The sequence below is a fragment of the Monodelphis domestica genome, chromosome 2 (genome assembly GCF_027887165.1).
Source record: "Monodelphis domestica isolate mMonDom1 chromosome 2, mMonDom1.pri, whole genome shotgun sequence".
In the NCBI taxonomy this organism is placed as follows: domain Eukaryota; kingdom Metazoa; phylum Chordata; class Mammalia; order Didelphimorphia; family Didelphidae; genus Monodelphis; species Monodelphis domestica.
This window is the reverse complement of record NC_077228.1, coordinates 259,947,744-259,963,857: the sequence shown is the minus strand read 5'-3', so window position 1 is coordinate 259,963,857 and position 16,114 is coordinate 259,947,744. Positions and strand designations below refer to the sequence as shown.

The 16,114-nt window shown below is 39.9% G+C and overlaps 1 protein-coding gene across 9 annotated transcripts in view; it reads right to left on the bottom strand.

Moving 5' to 3' along the window:
* MINK1 (misshapen like kinase 1) overlaps positions 1–16,114 on the bottom strand; it is a 58,772-nt gene that overhangs the window by 14,049 nt on the left and 28,609 nt on the right. For all 9 annotated transcript variants that reach the window (XM_056817686.1, XM_007483241.3, XM_007483242.3 and 6 more), the window contains exons 2-12: positions 13,104–13,169; positions 11,322–11,378; positions 11,116–11,241; positions 5,805–5,915; positions 5,287–5,377; positions 4,761–4,891; positions 4,178–4,232; positions 3,913–3,991; positions 3,340–3,515; positions 2,911–2,980; positions 2,084–2,297 (exon numbers count right to left, since the gene is read on the bottom strand). In XM_056817686.1, the coding sequence (XP_056673664.1) occupies positions 2,084–2,297; positions 2,911–2,980; positions 3,340–3,515; positions 3,913–3,991; positions 4,178–4,232; positions 4,761–4,891; positions 5,287–5,377; positions 5,805–5,915; positions 11,116–11,241; positions 11,322–11,336 (1,068 nt within the window). In that variant the 5' untranslated portion in view covers positions 11,337–11,378; positions 13,104–13,169. The remainder of the gene's footprint in view (positions 1–2,083; positions 2,298–2,910; positions 2,981–3,339; positions 3,516–3,912; positions 3,992–4,177; positions 4,233–4,760; positions 4,892–5,286; positions 5,378–5,804; positions 5,916–11,115; positions 11,242–11,321; positions 11,379–13,103; positions 13,170–16,114) is intronic.

Genomic DNA, 16,114 nt, shown 5'->3' with positions numbered 1-16,114 from the left:
CTTAAAAAAAACAAAAAACAAACCAGGCACAAAAGGATGGGAGAATCACAGTAAAGCTTCATTAATCAGGTCCAGACTAATTCAGAATTTCTACTATCAATTATATATATTTTTTGATCTCTAGAAAGAAAAAAGTTTGCTAATAAAGTTAATTGTGTTATAGCCTAGTTTTTATTGGACTATTGAGAACAATTTCTTTTTAAAGGCTGGTATAAACAGATAAGAAAATCAAGGATCTAAGCCACTTCTGCTACTTGTCATGGGTGTGATCTTAAAGAATCACTTAACTTTTTTGGTCTAAGTTTCCATATTCATAAAATGAGAGAATTTAATTAAGATGATCACTAAAGGTTTCTTTCAGCCTTAAGTTCTAATGGTCTTATCATGATTTAAGCCTATTGATTTAGAAAATGTGATAAATGTAAATGATCATCAATTCTTTAAAAAGCACAACTGGCAAGACCTCTCCTCTTTTTAGCCATTAGTTTGTGTTAATGTATAAAATAAAAATGCATTTAAAAAAAAAGCTTTACTTTCTGTCTTGGGTGTTGGTTCTAAGACTGAAAAGTAGTAAGGGTTAGGCAATGCAGGTTAAATGGCTTGCTCAGGGTAACACAAGCCAGAAAGATTTGAACCTGGGAACTCTACCTCCAATCACTGAGCCTAGCTGCCCCCATAAAAATGCATTTTTAAAACACCAGATTTCATTAGCTCAGACTTGCCTTTCTTCCAATTAGTCTGATTTGGTATGTGAGCTAATATTTGTGAAAATGCAAGCTAACACATCAGGAAAACAGAAGCATTCAGGCAGGACTTAATTTAAGCAACAATCCCTCCAGAGATCCAGATTCAAATCCCTGCCAAGATACTACTTGGGTGACTACAGTTAAAAAAGGGATACCAGGCCTTGTATCATCCCGAATCCCAACCCCATGTTGGAAGAAAGTCCAGTCATGTGCTATGAAAGTGTAACTGTTACTCTGCCATGCTTTTTTTACTGCCAGGACATTCCCAGAACAGCCTCCAAGATTTCTCAGTGGTCCTATTCTTGTTGATGCTCTTCCACAGAGCCTCTTCAAAAGCTCTGTCCCATATTCAGGAGGCTTCTCTCTAGATCTTATAGCTCTTTGGTACAGAGCTCTGGTTATCTCTTCCTCACTCTCATCACATGACCTATATAACTGGCCTAACTCCTTTTGCAAACAGACATTTTCATTTTCTTTTTTTAAAACCCCTACTTTATGTCTTAGTATCATTTCTAAAAGGAATTGTAAGAGCTAGGCAATGGGAGTTAAAGTAACTGGCTCAGGGTTACACAGCTAGGAAGGCTCTGAGGCATTCTATCCACTGTGCTACCTAGGTTCCCCCACACATTTTTCTTAGTGATACCTTTTATAACATGGAATTATTACTAACATTAATGGTGGTGATGATGATGATGATAAAATACTATTAAGTGTTTGTTTACAGATTAATAATCACTTGATATACAACTGCCTGGCATGGTAAGGAAAGAACAAAGGGACATCAAGAGATTGAAATGATAGAAAATTATGGAATGAATAGACTATACATGATAAAAAGAAGTCAATTTCTTAAACTGTAACCTATTTTCTTAACCTTTCTTAACCTTAAACTGTAACCTATGAAATGAGATGCAATTATGAGGCCTATAAGATTGAGATTGCAGGAAATGCATCAATGGATCAATGATCAATGGAGTCTGGGAGGAAAGTAGGTACCCACCAATTCTCTTTGCTAGAGAACAGTAGAAAAGAGACTTCAGAAAGAAATGAGGTGGCAATCCCCTTTTTGTAACTTAAGACCCCTACACCTTGCTAAGGTCTTGTTCTGCTTACAACAGGAATGGAATTTAGATTTCTTGTCCCACCCTTTTCCCCTAGAACAATTTCAGAGATTGAGCCCCAAGGGAAGAAATTTCCTTCTTCATAACTCAAAGAATAATAAGGTTGAATGATGATAATTGATAAAGAAGCTAATTCAATACAATGTGGGTAGGACTTGAACTAAGTGGGGCACAAAGAACTCAACCCAAGCATCCCTCCACTGGTTCTGGGCTGACCTCCTCAACACGTCTTCGTTCTTCCTTCTGCTCTTCGATCCGCTGCTGCCTCTGGTGGAGGAGGTGCTTGATGTGTGCTTCCGGGTCTCGCTGTAACTGCTGTTGCTGCTGCTGCTGCTGCTGCTTTAGGGCCTCTGAATTGCTCTTGTTTTCCTGCTGAAGACGGAGGAATTCTCGTCGGAGTGTTGATTCACCAGGCACATTCATGATTGAGCTAAGGAGAAAGGAAAGATGAAACCAGCCATATGTGTCCACACACACATATTCACTCTTTCTCATTACATGACCCTTTACTCTTTTTCCCTTCTAATTTAGCAGCCTTCATCTCCTAGGACTCATTTCATGCCTCTGACTCTATTCTAGGCAACCACATCTACCTCTCTGGTCCTTATCCCTTCACCTGATGTTATCTTACCTCTGAACCTTCATACAAATGTGGTGGAAAGAACAAAGGACTTGGAGGCAAAAGAGTAATAAGATGGGTTTAAATCTAAGCTCTTGGAGATATCAGTTTTGTTGGTTCTGTTTTCTTAACTGTAAAATAAAAAGATTGATCTACATGCTTTCTAAAGTCTCTTTAAACTCTTAAGATGATGTGAAATCTCTCTTCTGTTCCATCTGGCTCTTCTCCATCTTATAAACTGCTACCAATTCTTCCTCCAGGAAGTTTTATCTGAGCACCTTTCTCAACTCATTCCACATCCTCTCAGAACTTAAAGATTTGCTTACATTTCTCCCTTATTCACTGCCTGGAACTCCCTTATGGACTAAGAGAAACAGTGATCTCTAAAGCCTAGGCCTAAGCCATAACTCCTTTCCAAGTTTACCTTGGTTCTCCTTCGTCTCCATGGATGTCATCTTCCTCTTCACTACCACTGTACTCATATTCTGTCTCCTCTGCAAGGGAAAAACCACTGTTGATTTTCTTAATTGCTGCTCTTACTAGCTAAGAAGAGCTGATCAGAATCAAGATGAATACTGGGAGAGACCACCCTTAGCTTTGCACTTGGCTGCCCATTCTCCACATAGAGGCCTCAAGTTTGGAACCCAGGCAAGGGTTCCTCAAACCTGAAATATTATGGAATAGAAGGAGCTGAGTCAGTTGTTATGAATCCTGTGAGAGTACAGGAGTCTCTAGGGTAAGAGGAAAGGAGCTGAGGAGAGAAAGCATGGGGACTAGTCATGGTAAAGAATAAAATAGGAGCTGAAAATTTCCCAGGATAGCCCCACCCTTCACCCCCACTTCCCCTACTGACCCTTCTCTCCCCTTTTCTTTCGGGAACGGTCAATGTGGTCCTTAAGCTGAATCCGAACCTGCCGCTCTGTGGGCTGGTCACGGATGAAAGGAAATTTAAGAAGCTGCTCGGTGGGTGGTCGACTCAGATATGTTTTGATGAGACATGTATCAATGAAGTCAATGAATTTCTTAGACCTGAAAGTGTTTAAAGAGACATATTGAGAAGGAATGAACTCAAGACCTCATCTTGGGGACAAAGGATGTCATCTGAATCTAGTCCTGCCTCCATGAACAATATCTTCAGAAACTCAAAATATTAACAAATTACTAATTTTTTACTACTACTGCTACTTTATTATTTAGAGCTGTAAGGTTTTAAAAATATTTTATTTATATGATCCCTTTTCTTCATGGCATTACCTATACTCCAGTTATGGGACACACCCACACCCTACTATTCTATCATAGAGCAGCATCTGCTGTTCACATTCCAAGGCTAGCTCTACTCTAAATGTATAAAGATAAAAAAGGGGTTCCCTTCTATTTTCAGAAACCACTCCCTTCTAAGCCCCCATTTCCTAAAGACACCTACCATTTCTTAGATTTCAGCTTCGGCGGGGGGTTTCTCGGGATAAGGAAGAGGGCACGCATGGGGTGCATGTCACACAGAGCTAAGAGGGTGAGAAGGACCACAAGTCTTCACACATCTCCTTCTTATCCCTGTTCTGACAATAATCCCCTCCTGACATTCCTATATTTGGATTCAGTTATATTAACCTCCCTGAATCCCTCCCACCTAAAACATACCTCCTCCCACTAGCTATTGCCCTGCCCCTGCTTCTTTCCCCATTACTCACGGGGGGCTCCCTCTGCCATTTCAATAGCTGTGATTCCTAGAGACCATATGTCGCTCTGCAAGGAAAAGGCCAAAATCATGAGGGCTCCCCTTCTGTGACATTCCCTTCTCTTGACATAGATAGTTTTAGGCCTTTGCACATTTTTTCTTTTCATTTCTTTTCTTTAGTAACCCTTACCTTCTGCCTTGGAAGCAAGGCAGAAGAGTGGTAAGGGCTAGGCAATGGGGGTTAAGTGACTTTCCTAGGGTCACATAGCTAGGAAGTGTCTGAGGCCAGATTTGAACCTAGAATCTAAGATGGGACTTCTCTAGGCCTGGCTCTCTATCCATTGAACCACCCAGCTACCCCGCCTCCACCAGGGCCCTTCTTTTCAACCTCACTATCATCCTTTCCTTAGCCCACTCTCTCTATTCCAACATATACTTTCTTTCCTCTTTCCATGAATCCTTAGTCTACCCAATTCCCCTTCCAATCTCTATCTACCTCAATAATTCTCTTCTTAGTTCCAGCCCCATTATCGCCAATCCCTGCCATCACCCACTCCCTTCAATTCATCTTCCCCCACAAGGTTTCCAAATAGTACCCTGTAGTCATAGGTAGCATCAGGATTTTCATCACAGGCAATAACTTCTGGGGCCATCCAGTAGGGGGTACCAATGAATGTATTCCGCCTGCCCACTGTTCGATCCAGCTGAGCACTCACCCCAAAGTCCACTAGGAAGAAATAAGGAGAGAATATAAAAGGAATTAATAAGAAAGGAGCCTTCTTTCTCACCTCATTCCACTATATAACTGTAATTCAACAAACTATGCCTGACCTTGTCTTAAACACTATACCCTACACTCTAGCTACTTTTTAAGGAGGGGCTTTGGGGCATATGTATCTAGGAAAACGTGGGGAAGGGGAATGGGAGAACTTTGGCTAAAAGGAAGACTCATCATGCCCAACTTCTTCAAATGGGAGAATAGACAATGTAGTAGAAGAACATCTACCTAAAGAAAAGGGTAGAGGGCCTGGGCTTCTAACAGACACTAGTAATTTGCCTCAGACAGAGGAAGAAGAGGAAGATTTCATGATGCTTCTTCAAAAAGGAGAGTAATTTCCATACCTAGTTTAACTTCTGCATTCTCTGTAAGCAGCACATTCTGGCCTTTGATATCTCGATGGATCACTTTGTGGGCATGGAGGTGGGCCAGCCCCTGGAAAAAGGAGAGGAGAAAAAGTAAGCTAGTGCTGATGAAGGCCAAGGAAGAAGAGGGACTAAGTAGACAGCAGGAGGTAAAATAAATATCAAGAAGGCCATGTTAGGCAGAACTAAGTTGAAGAGTTGGATATCCTCTACCTTAGAGCATGGTAAAGTAGGCTAAACTTATTGGGGGGGCTTGTGGGGGAGGAAACTATTATGTCACTTGCAGTTGGTGGAAACAGAGCTGAGCTGGAACTCTTGAAAAGAATGGGATGATCCCTAGGGATAGGGGGGCTATCTTTCTCTCACTTGAGTATGAGCTCCCCCTTAGTGCTTATTATAGAACTCTGTCTACTGAGGTGCTCAGGGCAAGGGAAGTATAGACTGGGGTATTGCCTAGGTTGTGAGGGAAAAGGGAAAGGGAGGGGTTTGTCTCTCACCCTGAGGATCTCCCTGCAAATGTAGGCGATACAATCTTCCTTCAGAGCATTTCCTTTAGTATTCTTCACTAGATCTGTCACAGAACCAGCACCACAGAACTCCATGACCAGCTACAGACCCAGGAGGGAGCAAGCAGAAGGATGAGTCATCAGCCTGGTATATCCTCTCCCCTTATAGTCAGGGAAGGACACAAGGCTCAGTTAACCACCTGACCCTATACAGGTCTTGGGGCTAGATGATGACCTGGATTGGAGGCCATCATAAAGTAGTCTAGAGAGCCTTGTGCTAACAGTCCTCTGTGGAGCAGTTTCCTGAGATTGGGAAAGAAAGGACAGGTGGATAGGGAGGGAAAGAAGGTGACACAGCAATAAAGAGAAAAACTTGATCATTTGAGTCTAAACCAAGAGGTTCAACTAGCGAATGAGGGTACAGAACAGGCCTAAATAATAGCCAAAAATAACAACTAATGGGAAACAGGAAAGTCAGGGATATGAGGAATCTCTTTCCTAAGAGAAATTTCAACATTTTCAGCCCAGAATAAGAAACACTAATTCACAGAATCATAGGGACCTTAAAGGCCTAGAACTGAGCAGGAATATTCCATAACAGAGGTGTCAAATGACCCAATCAGATTAAGATTGTAACTAGAATGTTTAACAAGTAAATAAAAATACAATAAAACCCAGATAATAATAATTTGTGGCTATTCTAAGTTAATATGAGGCCTACAGGGATCCATTCTATTAGTGTCTGACACTACTATTCTTTAAAATTACCAATAAGTGGTCATCCATTCTCTACTTGAAGCATTCTGAGAAGGAAATTCACTAATTTGCAAGGCAGAACATTTGACTTTTGGATAGTTCTAATTGTTAGGATGTTTTTTCTTGTATCATGACTCTTGGAAAATTCCGCTTATTGCTCCTAGTTCTGTTTTGTGATGCCAAGCAGAGGTCCCTAAATACATTGGCCATTGAGGAACAGAATCAATGACTTTGGTGCTGCTAGCACTATACTCTAAACTCTTGAGTTAACCAGTCTTAACCCATTCAATACAATTCAATAAACATTTTTATAAGTACAAAGTCCTGTGTTCTGGAAGATAAAAGGTCAGACACATTTCCTGTCCTTGAGGAGCATAAAGACTAATAGAGAAATATGATATATACACAGATCATATAACACAAACTGGCAAATGCAATCAAAGTGTGAGATTTAAAGGGGAGAGGACATAGATAAGAAAAGCACTGGGAATTTCCCCCTTGGGAATAAGCTACAAGGGAATTGATGGGAGGCAGGGAGTTCATTTCTTTTTCCAAGAGCCACGGGGCCAAAGGACTGATTTTTAAAAATTTTATATTTTAAAAAATTATCAAGCATTTATTTTTTTTCCCTCTCCCATATCTTCCCCAAGGGGGCGGGGGGGGGGGGGAATAACCCTTTCATAAGCATGGCTAAGCCAAACAAATTCCCACATTGACTATGTGGGCTTCTTATTTTGTTTATTAGTCTATCATCTCTTTATCAATGAGATGGGCAATATATTTCATCAGTCCTCTGGAATCATGGCTGATCGTTACATTATTCAAAGTCCTTAAATCTTTAAGAATTATTATTTTTTAAAACAATATTGATGTTATTGTTCTCTTGTACTGCTCATTTCACTCTGTTCATAAAAGTTCTCCTAGGTTTATTCAATGCTTTCCCTTCATTTCTTACAACAGAGTATTCCATTACATTCATATACTATAACTTGTTCAGCCATTCTCCAATTAAAGAGCAATCTCTCACTTTTGTAAAAGTAAATTTGGCGAGTTATAAAAATAAAATATTTAGATGGAAAAACTGTTCAAAACTGTTTAACTCGCCAATCAGGTTCAAACTGTTCAGATACTTTCAGATACTTTTGATAGAGGTAATCAAAAGTATCTTCAGTGATGAATTGAAGCTCAAATGTGAACTTCACTTCAGAGCCAGGCACAAGGACACTAAAGATACTCATTATAAAATAAAGTATTTATTGAAATATATAAGGATAAATAAAGGATTTCTAATTCTAAGGGTTTCTAAATCCACCCAAATAAACTCCCAGGTTCTGCAAGGAATTGCTTTGCCTGTGTTTCACAGGCTACCCTACTCCTCCCTGATCTGACTAACCCAAATTTATACTATCTAAATAAAAACTACCGCTGTTATCCTTATAAATCTTAACTTCACCTTCAAATTACAAAATAGCAAAGGCTACTGGGGGAACCAAGAGGGGAACCAGTGGAGAATTGAAAGGGAGAACAGAGAAGAGACAGAGCAGGCAGGTGAGAAAGGAATGAGGAAGAGACTGGCAGGCTAGGCACCACACGGTCAGGTTACTTATAGGAACGTTATCTACCCTTCCAATAAACTTTATAAAATATATATCTGAGTAGAAATATTATTTCTAATTATCACAGTCTCAACAAGAATCCAGTGAGGCTCTGAGTCTTAACAGAGAGAGAGTCTCCAAGACTCTGCCAACTGCCAGAGACCAACTTCCAACTTCCAGAGAGAATAATTGACATAGAAAAATGGTTATAACTGTCAGCAGTTGAAATTAACATGCTCTCAGCTCTGCTTCAAACTCCAGTTCTTTTCTCAAGCCAGCCACTTTACTTCTTATCCCTAAACTAACAAAACAATACTTATTTTTTAATATCATCCTTACAGTTTCCAGTTCTTTGCCATTACAAAAAGGGTCACTATAAATGTTTTTGTAAGCATGGATTTTTTTCTCTTTATCTTTTTGGAGATATAGGCCTACCTATATCAGCTGGGTCAAAGGCCATTTCCAGGGTACAATTCCAAACTACATTCCAAAAGGACTATTTTGCAGTTCTAGCAGTAGTGTCTCAATTGTGCCCTATTTTCTAAAGTCTTTCCAACATCTGTCATCTTTTCTTGTTGGCTTTGCCAATCTGATGGATATGAGGTGGGACCTGTTACTTAAATTTGCATTTCTCTAAATGTTAGTGATTTGGAGGATAGTTATGGTTTCTTCCCTTGAGAAATGCTTATTTTTTGACCACTTATCAAGTAGGGAATGGCTCAGATTTCTTGAATGAGTTCTTTATATATAAGAACTCATTTATATAAACATATATATAATATGAGAGCTATATCAGAGAAACCTGATGCAAAGATGTTCTTTAGCTTTATTAAATGAGTTTGTTGTAAAAACTTATCAATTTCAGATAATCAAAATTGACTGCTCTTCCCAAATTTCTCACATTCATTTCCTCCTTTGTATTACCAATATGTAAAATATCAGAATACCTTGCAGAAAGTAGGTGTTTAATAAATATTTATTTAAACAGCTGAATTTCTGGACCTGGCTCTAGGCTCATCCTCTGAAATGCCAGAAAAGGGCAATCAGATGAAACCCAAGTCCTGCTTTTTCTGTCAAGTCTCATTACCCATTGCTGCCCACATTAATTTCTTCCTTCAGGGAACTCTTACAGCACTTAGAAAATGAGTATTTATTATATTTACTGCCTAAACAACTAATTTGGTAATTATATTTGTGTGTGTATGTGTATATATGTATATGTGTATGTATATGTGTATATATATATACTGCATTATAGCACTAATGATCTTTATGCTTTATCTTCTCCTTGAGAACAAAGGGCAAAAGTTGCTCAACCGATCAAATATTTGACAAAAGATGCCATGGCCTGCTAGAAAAGAAAAGGGAAAGCTAAATTCTGAGTCTCCTAATATAATCATTTCTTCTCCTTGCCTCCCCCCTCTACAAGGGCTGGAAAGTTGTGAATTGGTTTAGGCATTGAGGGGCAGACAAAAGTCTCTTATTAATATCTTGAACTATATTGTAAACTCTTCAAGGGGATAAGTATCACTATACTTGGGCCCCAAATCCCAGATCTGACAATTACTAGAATGTGATTTCCAGGGATAATACTTTTATGATAGTGAGAGAATGGGGCAGAATAGGAGGACAGTCAACATAGCTTTTGGTAAAAATAATGAGAATTTTGTGGGAGTCAGTGAATGTTTAAGTCCTCTCCTCTCCATAGTATTTATTTTCAGGAGTGTAGACTTGGCTCAAAGAGCAAAAGGATGGGGTCTCTTCACCCCCTTATATAGATTAAGTTAATGCTTTTTAAATTCCTAGTAATGTACCCACTACAATATTGGGTTTTCTACCTCTAATTCATTCCAAATACTTAAAGTATAGATCTTGCCATGTCACTGTTCTACTCAAAAATGTTCAGTTTTTTTTTTTTTTACTGCTTACTAAATTGATTTCCTAGCAATGTCCAAAAGGAATCACCTGACCGTTCTATCTCATACTACTACTTCCATCTTCTTTTCAATATATTTTAGTCAAATGGGATTACTAGCTCTGGATTCTAAACTAAACATACTCTGTGCTTTTCTGCTTCAGGGTTTTTGTTCATGCTGTTCCACAAGCTTGGAATGTGAAGCGGAAACCAAGGTGGATGTGGAGCCTTAGGACTTGAATCCTGACTGGGCTCCTGCACCTCTGGCAACCTCAGGCAAGTCATTCAGTACTCTGGATCTTGCTTTTCTTATAAATGAAGGGCCTCAGATACAGTTTTAAAGGCTGTTTCCAGCTCTTTCTCCATGTCCTTTCTCTGTCTTCAACTTCCGCCTATTCTCTAAGGCTAAATGTAAATGCTGGCTCTTTGAGGCATTCTTTCTCCAGGCTCAGCAGCCAGGACCAACCTCACTGGTGCAAAGCACTGTCTGCACTGCCCCCATTACATACTACAAGTATTGTTGTTGGATGTGCTTTTTCTTTCCCAGTAACAAGCACAGGGGTCTTTGGGCAGCAGGTACCCAACATATGTTTGCTGAACTGAATTAAGAATGATACAAAGTAAAAAAGTCCCTAACCTCAAAACAATGAGTTCAAAGTGGCCTCAGAGAGCCAACTCTTCCATTATATGTCAGGAAATTGAAGCCCAAGGAAAGGAAAGTGTCTGGAGTCACATTCTGGGAAACAGTAGCACTGAGCCTGGGGTCTAAGTAGGTGATAGATACTCAGTCCCTTGAAGAGCTTATAAAATAGCTAGAAAGACAGAACACATGCACATACAATAAACAAAGACCATAATGATACAGTTCATGTAGTATTAAAATAAAGTTCTAAGATCTGCCACTGACCATATGCTATTTGGTTTTAGAGAAGGAACAACCTTGGTCTAGGTGATAAGGAGAAAAGAATAGATTTCATATTCCCTCAATTAGCTTGGAAGGGTGTTGTAAAGAGTTTAGTTTGGGCATTTGGCTTACCCAGAGCTGGTCATCATTTCCAGGGGGACTTTTTTTGACAAAGGCTCCATAGTATGTTGCAATGTTGCGATGGTGAGAATATTTTTTCAGCATATTGATTTCTTGTTTAATCTCTTCTTCCTCATCCTAATTGAGGGAAAGGAAGGTGAAAGGAAGGTAGAATTTTTGACAATTTTCATTCCCACCCACTATCTTTATCTCTTTACCTCTGTGACATCCATGACCTTGATGGCAGCCAGCTGCCCTGTCTTCACGTGCCGACCCTAGGGAACAAATAAACATAAATGATCTAGGTATTTTTTGGTGCTGGAACATAATGCTAATAGGGCCAAGGTTATGCAGCCAAGTCCTATATGGGTCACTTAATTTTGCAAGAGAAGGAAGGTATATTATCTGACTGGTCAGAACCGTACTATCTCCTGCTGGTTATATATGGGACAAGGAAGGGGTAGATGTGATATTCCTTCCTTGAACTTCAGGAAAAAGAAATATGGGGATACCTGCCTTTTAGAATAACATGATGCCTGAGGTACAGGAAAAAACAAGACCCTATGCCTCCTTATGCTCAAGATGTAGGAAGCTGACTAGGGGAAGTAAAGGCTATCTATTTCTGTCTTCTCCAATATCCTCCTTCACTCTCTGCTGTTGCTGCCCCAAATACCTTTTCTATCCCACTGGAACAGAACCATGTATAAGATCTTGACTTCTTTCCTGCATACCTCCTTCTACATAGTGTGGAGGACATCTTTTCAAGCTTTTGTTGTTGGGATGGGGTGAAAGAGAAAAGTCAGAGCTGAAATGCTCTAGAAATCATAAAAAGAGATGTAGATAAAGATACCAAAGAAAGAGACTTCCCCCTTTATAGGCCCCATTATCCTTCCTGCTCCCCTTGCCCTGACACTAGTCAATTCTTCCGAAGTCAACCTTCCAAAGTTCTTACAGGGGGAAATAGTGTCTGGAGCTTCCTAAAGAAGAAAGCAGAGGAAGATAGCCCCCCACAGGCACAAACACAAGGACTACTAGCCCCAAAGGTTATTTTTACCTTCTGCAATGATTTAAGCTACCCTAGCATACAGTATCAGGGAGAATATAGAAATTATATTTTCCATAGCAACAACAGAGAACTTTTGAGAAGGGATGCATAATTCCCTGGAGCTAGACTGAGAATATGCTATATGTATAGGGATAGTGGGGGTCATACTCTCAGGTACAGAGCTTCCCTTCCCATACGACACCACAGTCACTACAAGCACAATGGATGACACTTCTGGTTTTATAAATGTGAAAACTAAAGTTTAGAGAGATTGAGTGATTTTCTTCTAGTTAGTAAATGACATGGGGCTCAAAATCAGTTTTTCCAAGTTCAAGTCCACAGTTCTTTCTACTATATCTACAATATCATGCTATTCCTTGAGGTGCTATCTTTTCCTATAGGGAAGTAGAATATTTGATTCCAGTTTATTTCTATTAGGGAGGATGTATTTACAGTGAGTCACTTTCTCCTGTCTCTGTTGTAGCCATTATTCTATGAATAATAATTCCCCCTCTTTGCTCCATCTTCACTTTCTAAAAAAAATTTTTCTACTCTGGGACTCAGTTTCTTTCCTTATTTATAAACTGAGAAGGTTGGGTTAAATGATCCCTAAGGTTCCACCCAGCTCCTGCGGACACATATCTCTTTCCCTCCCCAGTACTAGTTCTAGTTTTGCTCTTGCTCTTTTCCATTGCACATCCTGCCCAGCTCCAGGCAGAAAACAGGCCTGTTTCCAACACATATCAGTACAGGATCTGCATTAACCTGAGGAAAGAGGCCAACAAAAACCAGTCCCCTTTATCTAATCCCTTTTCTTCTTTTTCTCTGATTCCCCACCTTCTTCCCTTTCCCACAGCCCCCAGTTTATGCTTTTACACAGTGACTTTTATCACTCTTTATGAAAAGGTCCCATTTTCTTTACACTTTTTTTTGAAGTAATTCCCTAGAGTCTCACCTTATACACTTGTCCATAGGTACCATTGCCGACTACTTCCACCAGCTCAAAGATCCCTGCAGGATCCTGGGAAAGCAGGGAGTGGGAAGAGAAAAAAGAAATATTAGGGCTAAAGGAATTGTGGATTGAGGCTGAAGAAAACTGGAAGTATGTCTTGTGTGTATGTATATGGTGTGTGTGGTGTGTGTGTGTGTGTGTGTGTGTGTGTGTGTGTGAGAGAGAGAGAGAGAGAGAGAGACAGACAAGACAAATCACACAGCTCCTAAAATAATCATCCTAATGTACTCCCTTCTTCATCAAAATGTTTCCCTTTCTCACTTCAAGTTCCACATCACAGTAGAGTTAGAAAAACAGGGACATTCAGAAAATGTTATACAGGTAGAAACTGCAAGATGCAGGGTCTAGTATGAGGTAGCAGTTAAAAGTTAAAGGTAATGCTGATGTTGTAAACCTGGGCTACTACAGTCATTTCTAATTAACTGTCTCTCCAAAATATCTTAAATGTATCATATGTAAAACTAAATTCATACCACCACCACCCTGGTATAACACTCTCCTCTTCCTAATTCTCCTATCCCTGTCAAGGCTATTACCATATTCCTACTGACCCAGACTTGAAACCTGAGTCATTCTTGACTTTCCATTCACTCACTACCTACAACCAATCTACCTTCACAGTATCTCTTTCATAGACACATCCCATTAAGTTGGGGGCTATGGAGGAAAGTGAGAAATGGGAAAGCTTCAGTTCTCTAAGAGTGTCAGAAGATGGAAGGAGTGAGAAAGGAAGAATTTTAATCAGAAAGGATGTTTGTTAATTGGGAGTAAATGTTCTAGAGGAGACAGTGGAAAGGGCAGGCAGATCTAGAATGTGATGTGGGAGGTCTGCGGTACAGTTTAAGTAGATGAAAGTAAGGGGAATGAACAAGTGGAGAAGAGAAATAAAGTTTATACAACAGCAATGAGTGAGTGGGTTTCAGTATCACTGGGATGAGAAGCATAAGGACCAGTGAGGGGAGGTCCCTCCAGAAGTAGGAATAAGATTAGGCTGTCTAGGCTTATCTTCATGGCAGATAGTGATGTTGGGTTGCTGTGAGGTTCATCTTATATGGGAGCCTGTTGAAAAGAGCAGATCTTTCTTGTCCTGGGGTGGGAAAAGGAAGGCATTGGAGAAAGCCTTAAAGGCCATGGAAGCTAGTAGGCAGTGTCTTGTCCCCTTTGAAAGACAATGTAGGGAGCAGCTGGGTGGCTCAGTGGATTGAGAGCCAGACCCAGAGATGGGAGGTCCTGGGTTCAACTATGACCTCAGACACTTCCCAACTGTGTGACCGTGGGCAAGTCACTTGACCCCCATTGCCTAGCCCTTACCACTCTTCTGCCTTAGAACCAAATACACAGTATTGATCCTAAGCAGAAGGTAAGAGTTAAAAAAAAAAAAAAGACAATGTGATCAATGAAATCAAAACTATCAATAAGCATATGAAAAGGTGTTCTAAATCCCTCCTAATTAGAGAAATGCAAATTAAAACAATTCTGAGGTACCACCTCACACCTAGCAGACTGGCCAATATGACAGCAAAGGAAAGTGATAAACGTTGGAGGAGATGTAGCAAAATTGGGACACTAATGCACTGCTGGTGGTGTTATGAATTGGTCCAACCTTTCTGGAGGGCGATTTTGAATTATAACCAAACAGCTTTAAAAGAATGTCTACCCTGTGACCCAAACAATACTACTGCTGGGTTTGTACCCCAAAGATGTACAAAAACATTTATAGCTGCCCTCTTTGTGGTGGCAAAAAAAATTAGAAAATGAAGGGGTATCCATTGATTAGGGAACGACTGAATAAAATGTGGTATCTGTTGGTGATGGAATATTATTGTGCTGAAAGGAATAATGAACTGGAGGAATTCCATGTGAACTAGAAAGACCTCCAAGAATTGACATAGAGCAAAAGGAACAGAGCCAGGAGAACACTGTACACTAGGGACTTGATACATTATGGCACAGTTGAATGTAATAGACTTTTCTACTAGAAGCAATGCAATGACTGAGGATAATCCAGAGGAATTTATGAGAAAGAATGCTATCAACATCCAGAGAAAGAACTGTGGGAGCAGAAATGCATTAGAAAAATATATGATTAATCACATAGTTCAATATGGATGTGATTTGGGTTTTGATGTTAAAAGATCACTCTACTACAAATATGAACAAAATGGAAATAGGTTTTGAAGAATGATACATGTATAACCTAGTGGAACTGCTTGTAGGCTTTGGGAGGGAGGAGGAAAGGGGGGAACCATGAAAAAATATTCTAAATTTTAAAAAGGGGGAGGGGAAGACATTGTGAGTCCTGCTGTCAGGCTCTCTTTTCTGATGCAACCAAAGGGTGAAGATCCCAGTTTAATCAAAGCAAGGCCTCAATGAACTGAATTGGTGAGAGGGGAAGGACCTTCCTTCTTGGCCCCAAAACTTGGCCTGGGGATATTTGTTTCAGTTCTGTGTTGTTTGTTCTCTTAAATTTCATGTGCTAGCTGCTGGGTTTGTACCCCAAAGAGATAATAAGGAAAAAGTCTTGTACAAGAATATTCATAGCTGCGCTCTTTGTGGTGGCAAAACATTGGAAAATGAGGGAATGGCTGAACAAATTGTGGTATATGTTGGTGATGGAATACTATTGTGCTCAAAGGAATAATAAAGTGGAGGAATTCCATGGGAACTGGAACAACCTCCAGGAAGTGATACAGAATGAGAGGAGCGGAACCAGGAGAACATTATACACAGAGATGGATATACTGTGGCACAATAGAATGTAAAGGACTTTTCTACTAGCAGCAATGCAATGATCCAGGACAATTCTGAGGGACTTATGAGAAAGAACACGATCCACATCCAAAGGAAGAACTGTGGGAATAGAAACACAGAAGAAAAACAACTGCTTGATCACATGGTTCGATGGGGGACATGATTGGGGATGTAGACCCTAAATGATCACCCTAATGCACATA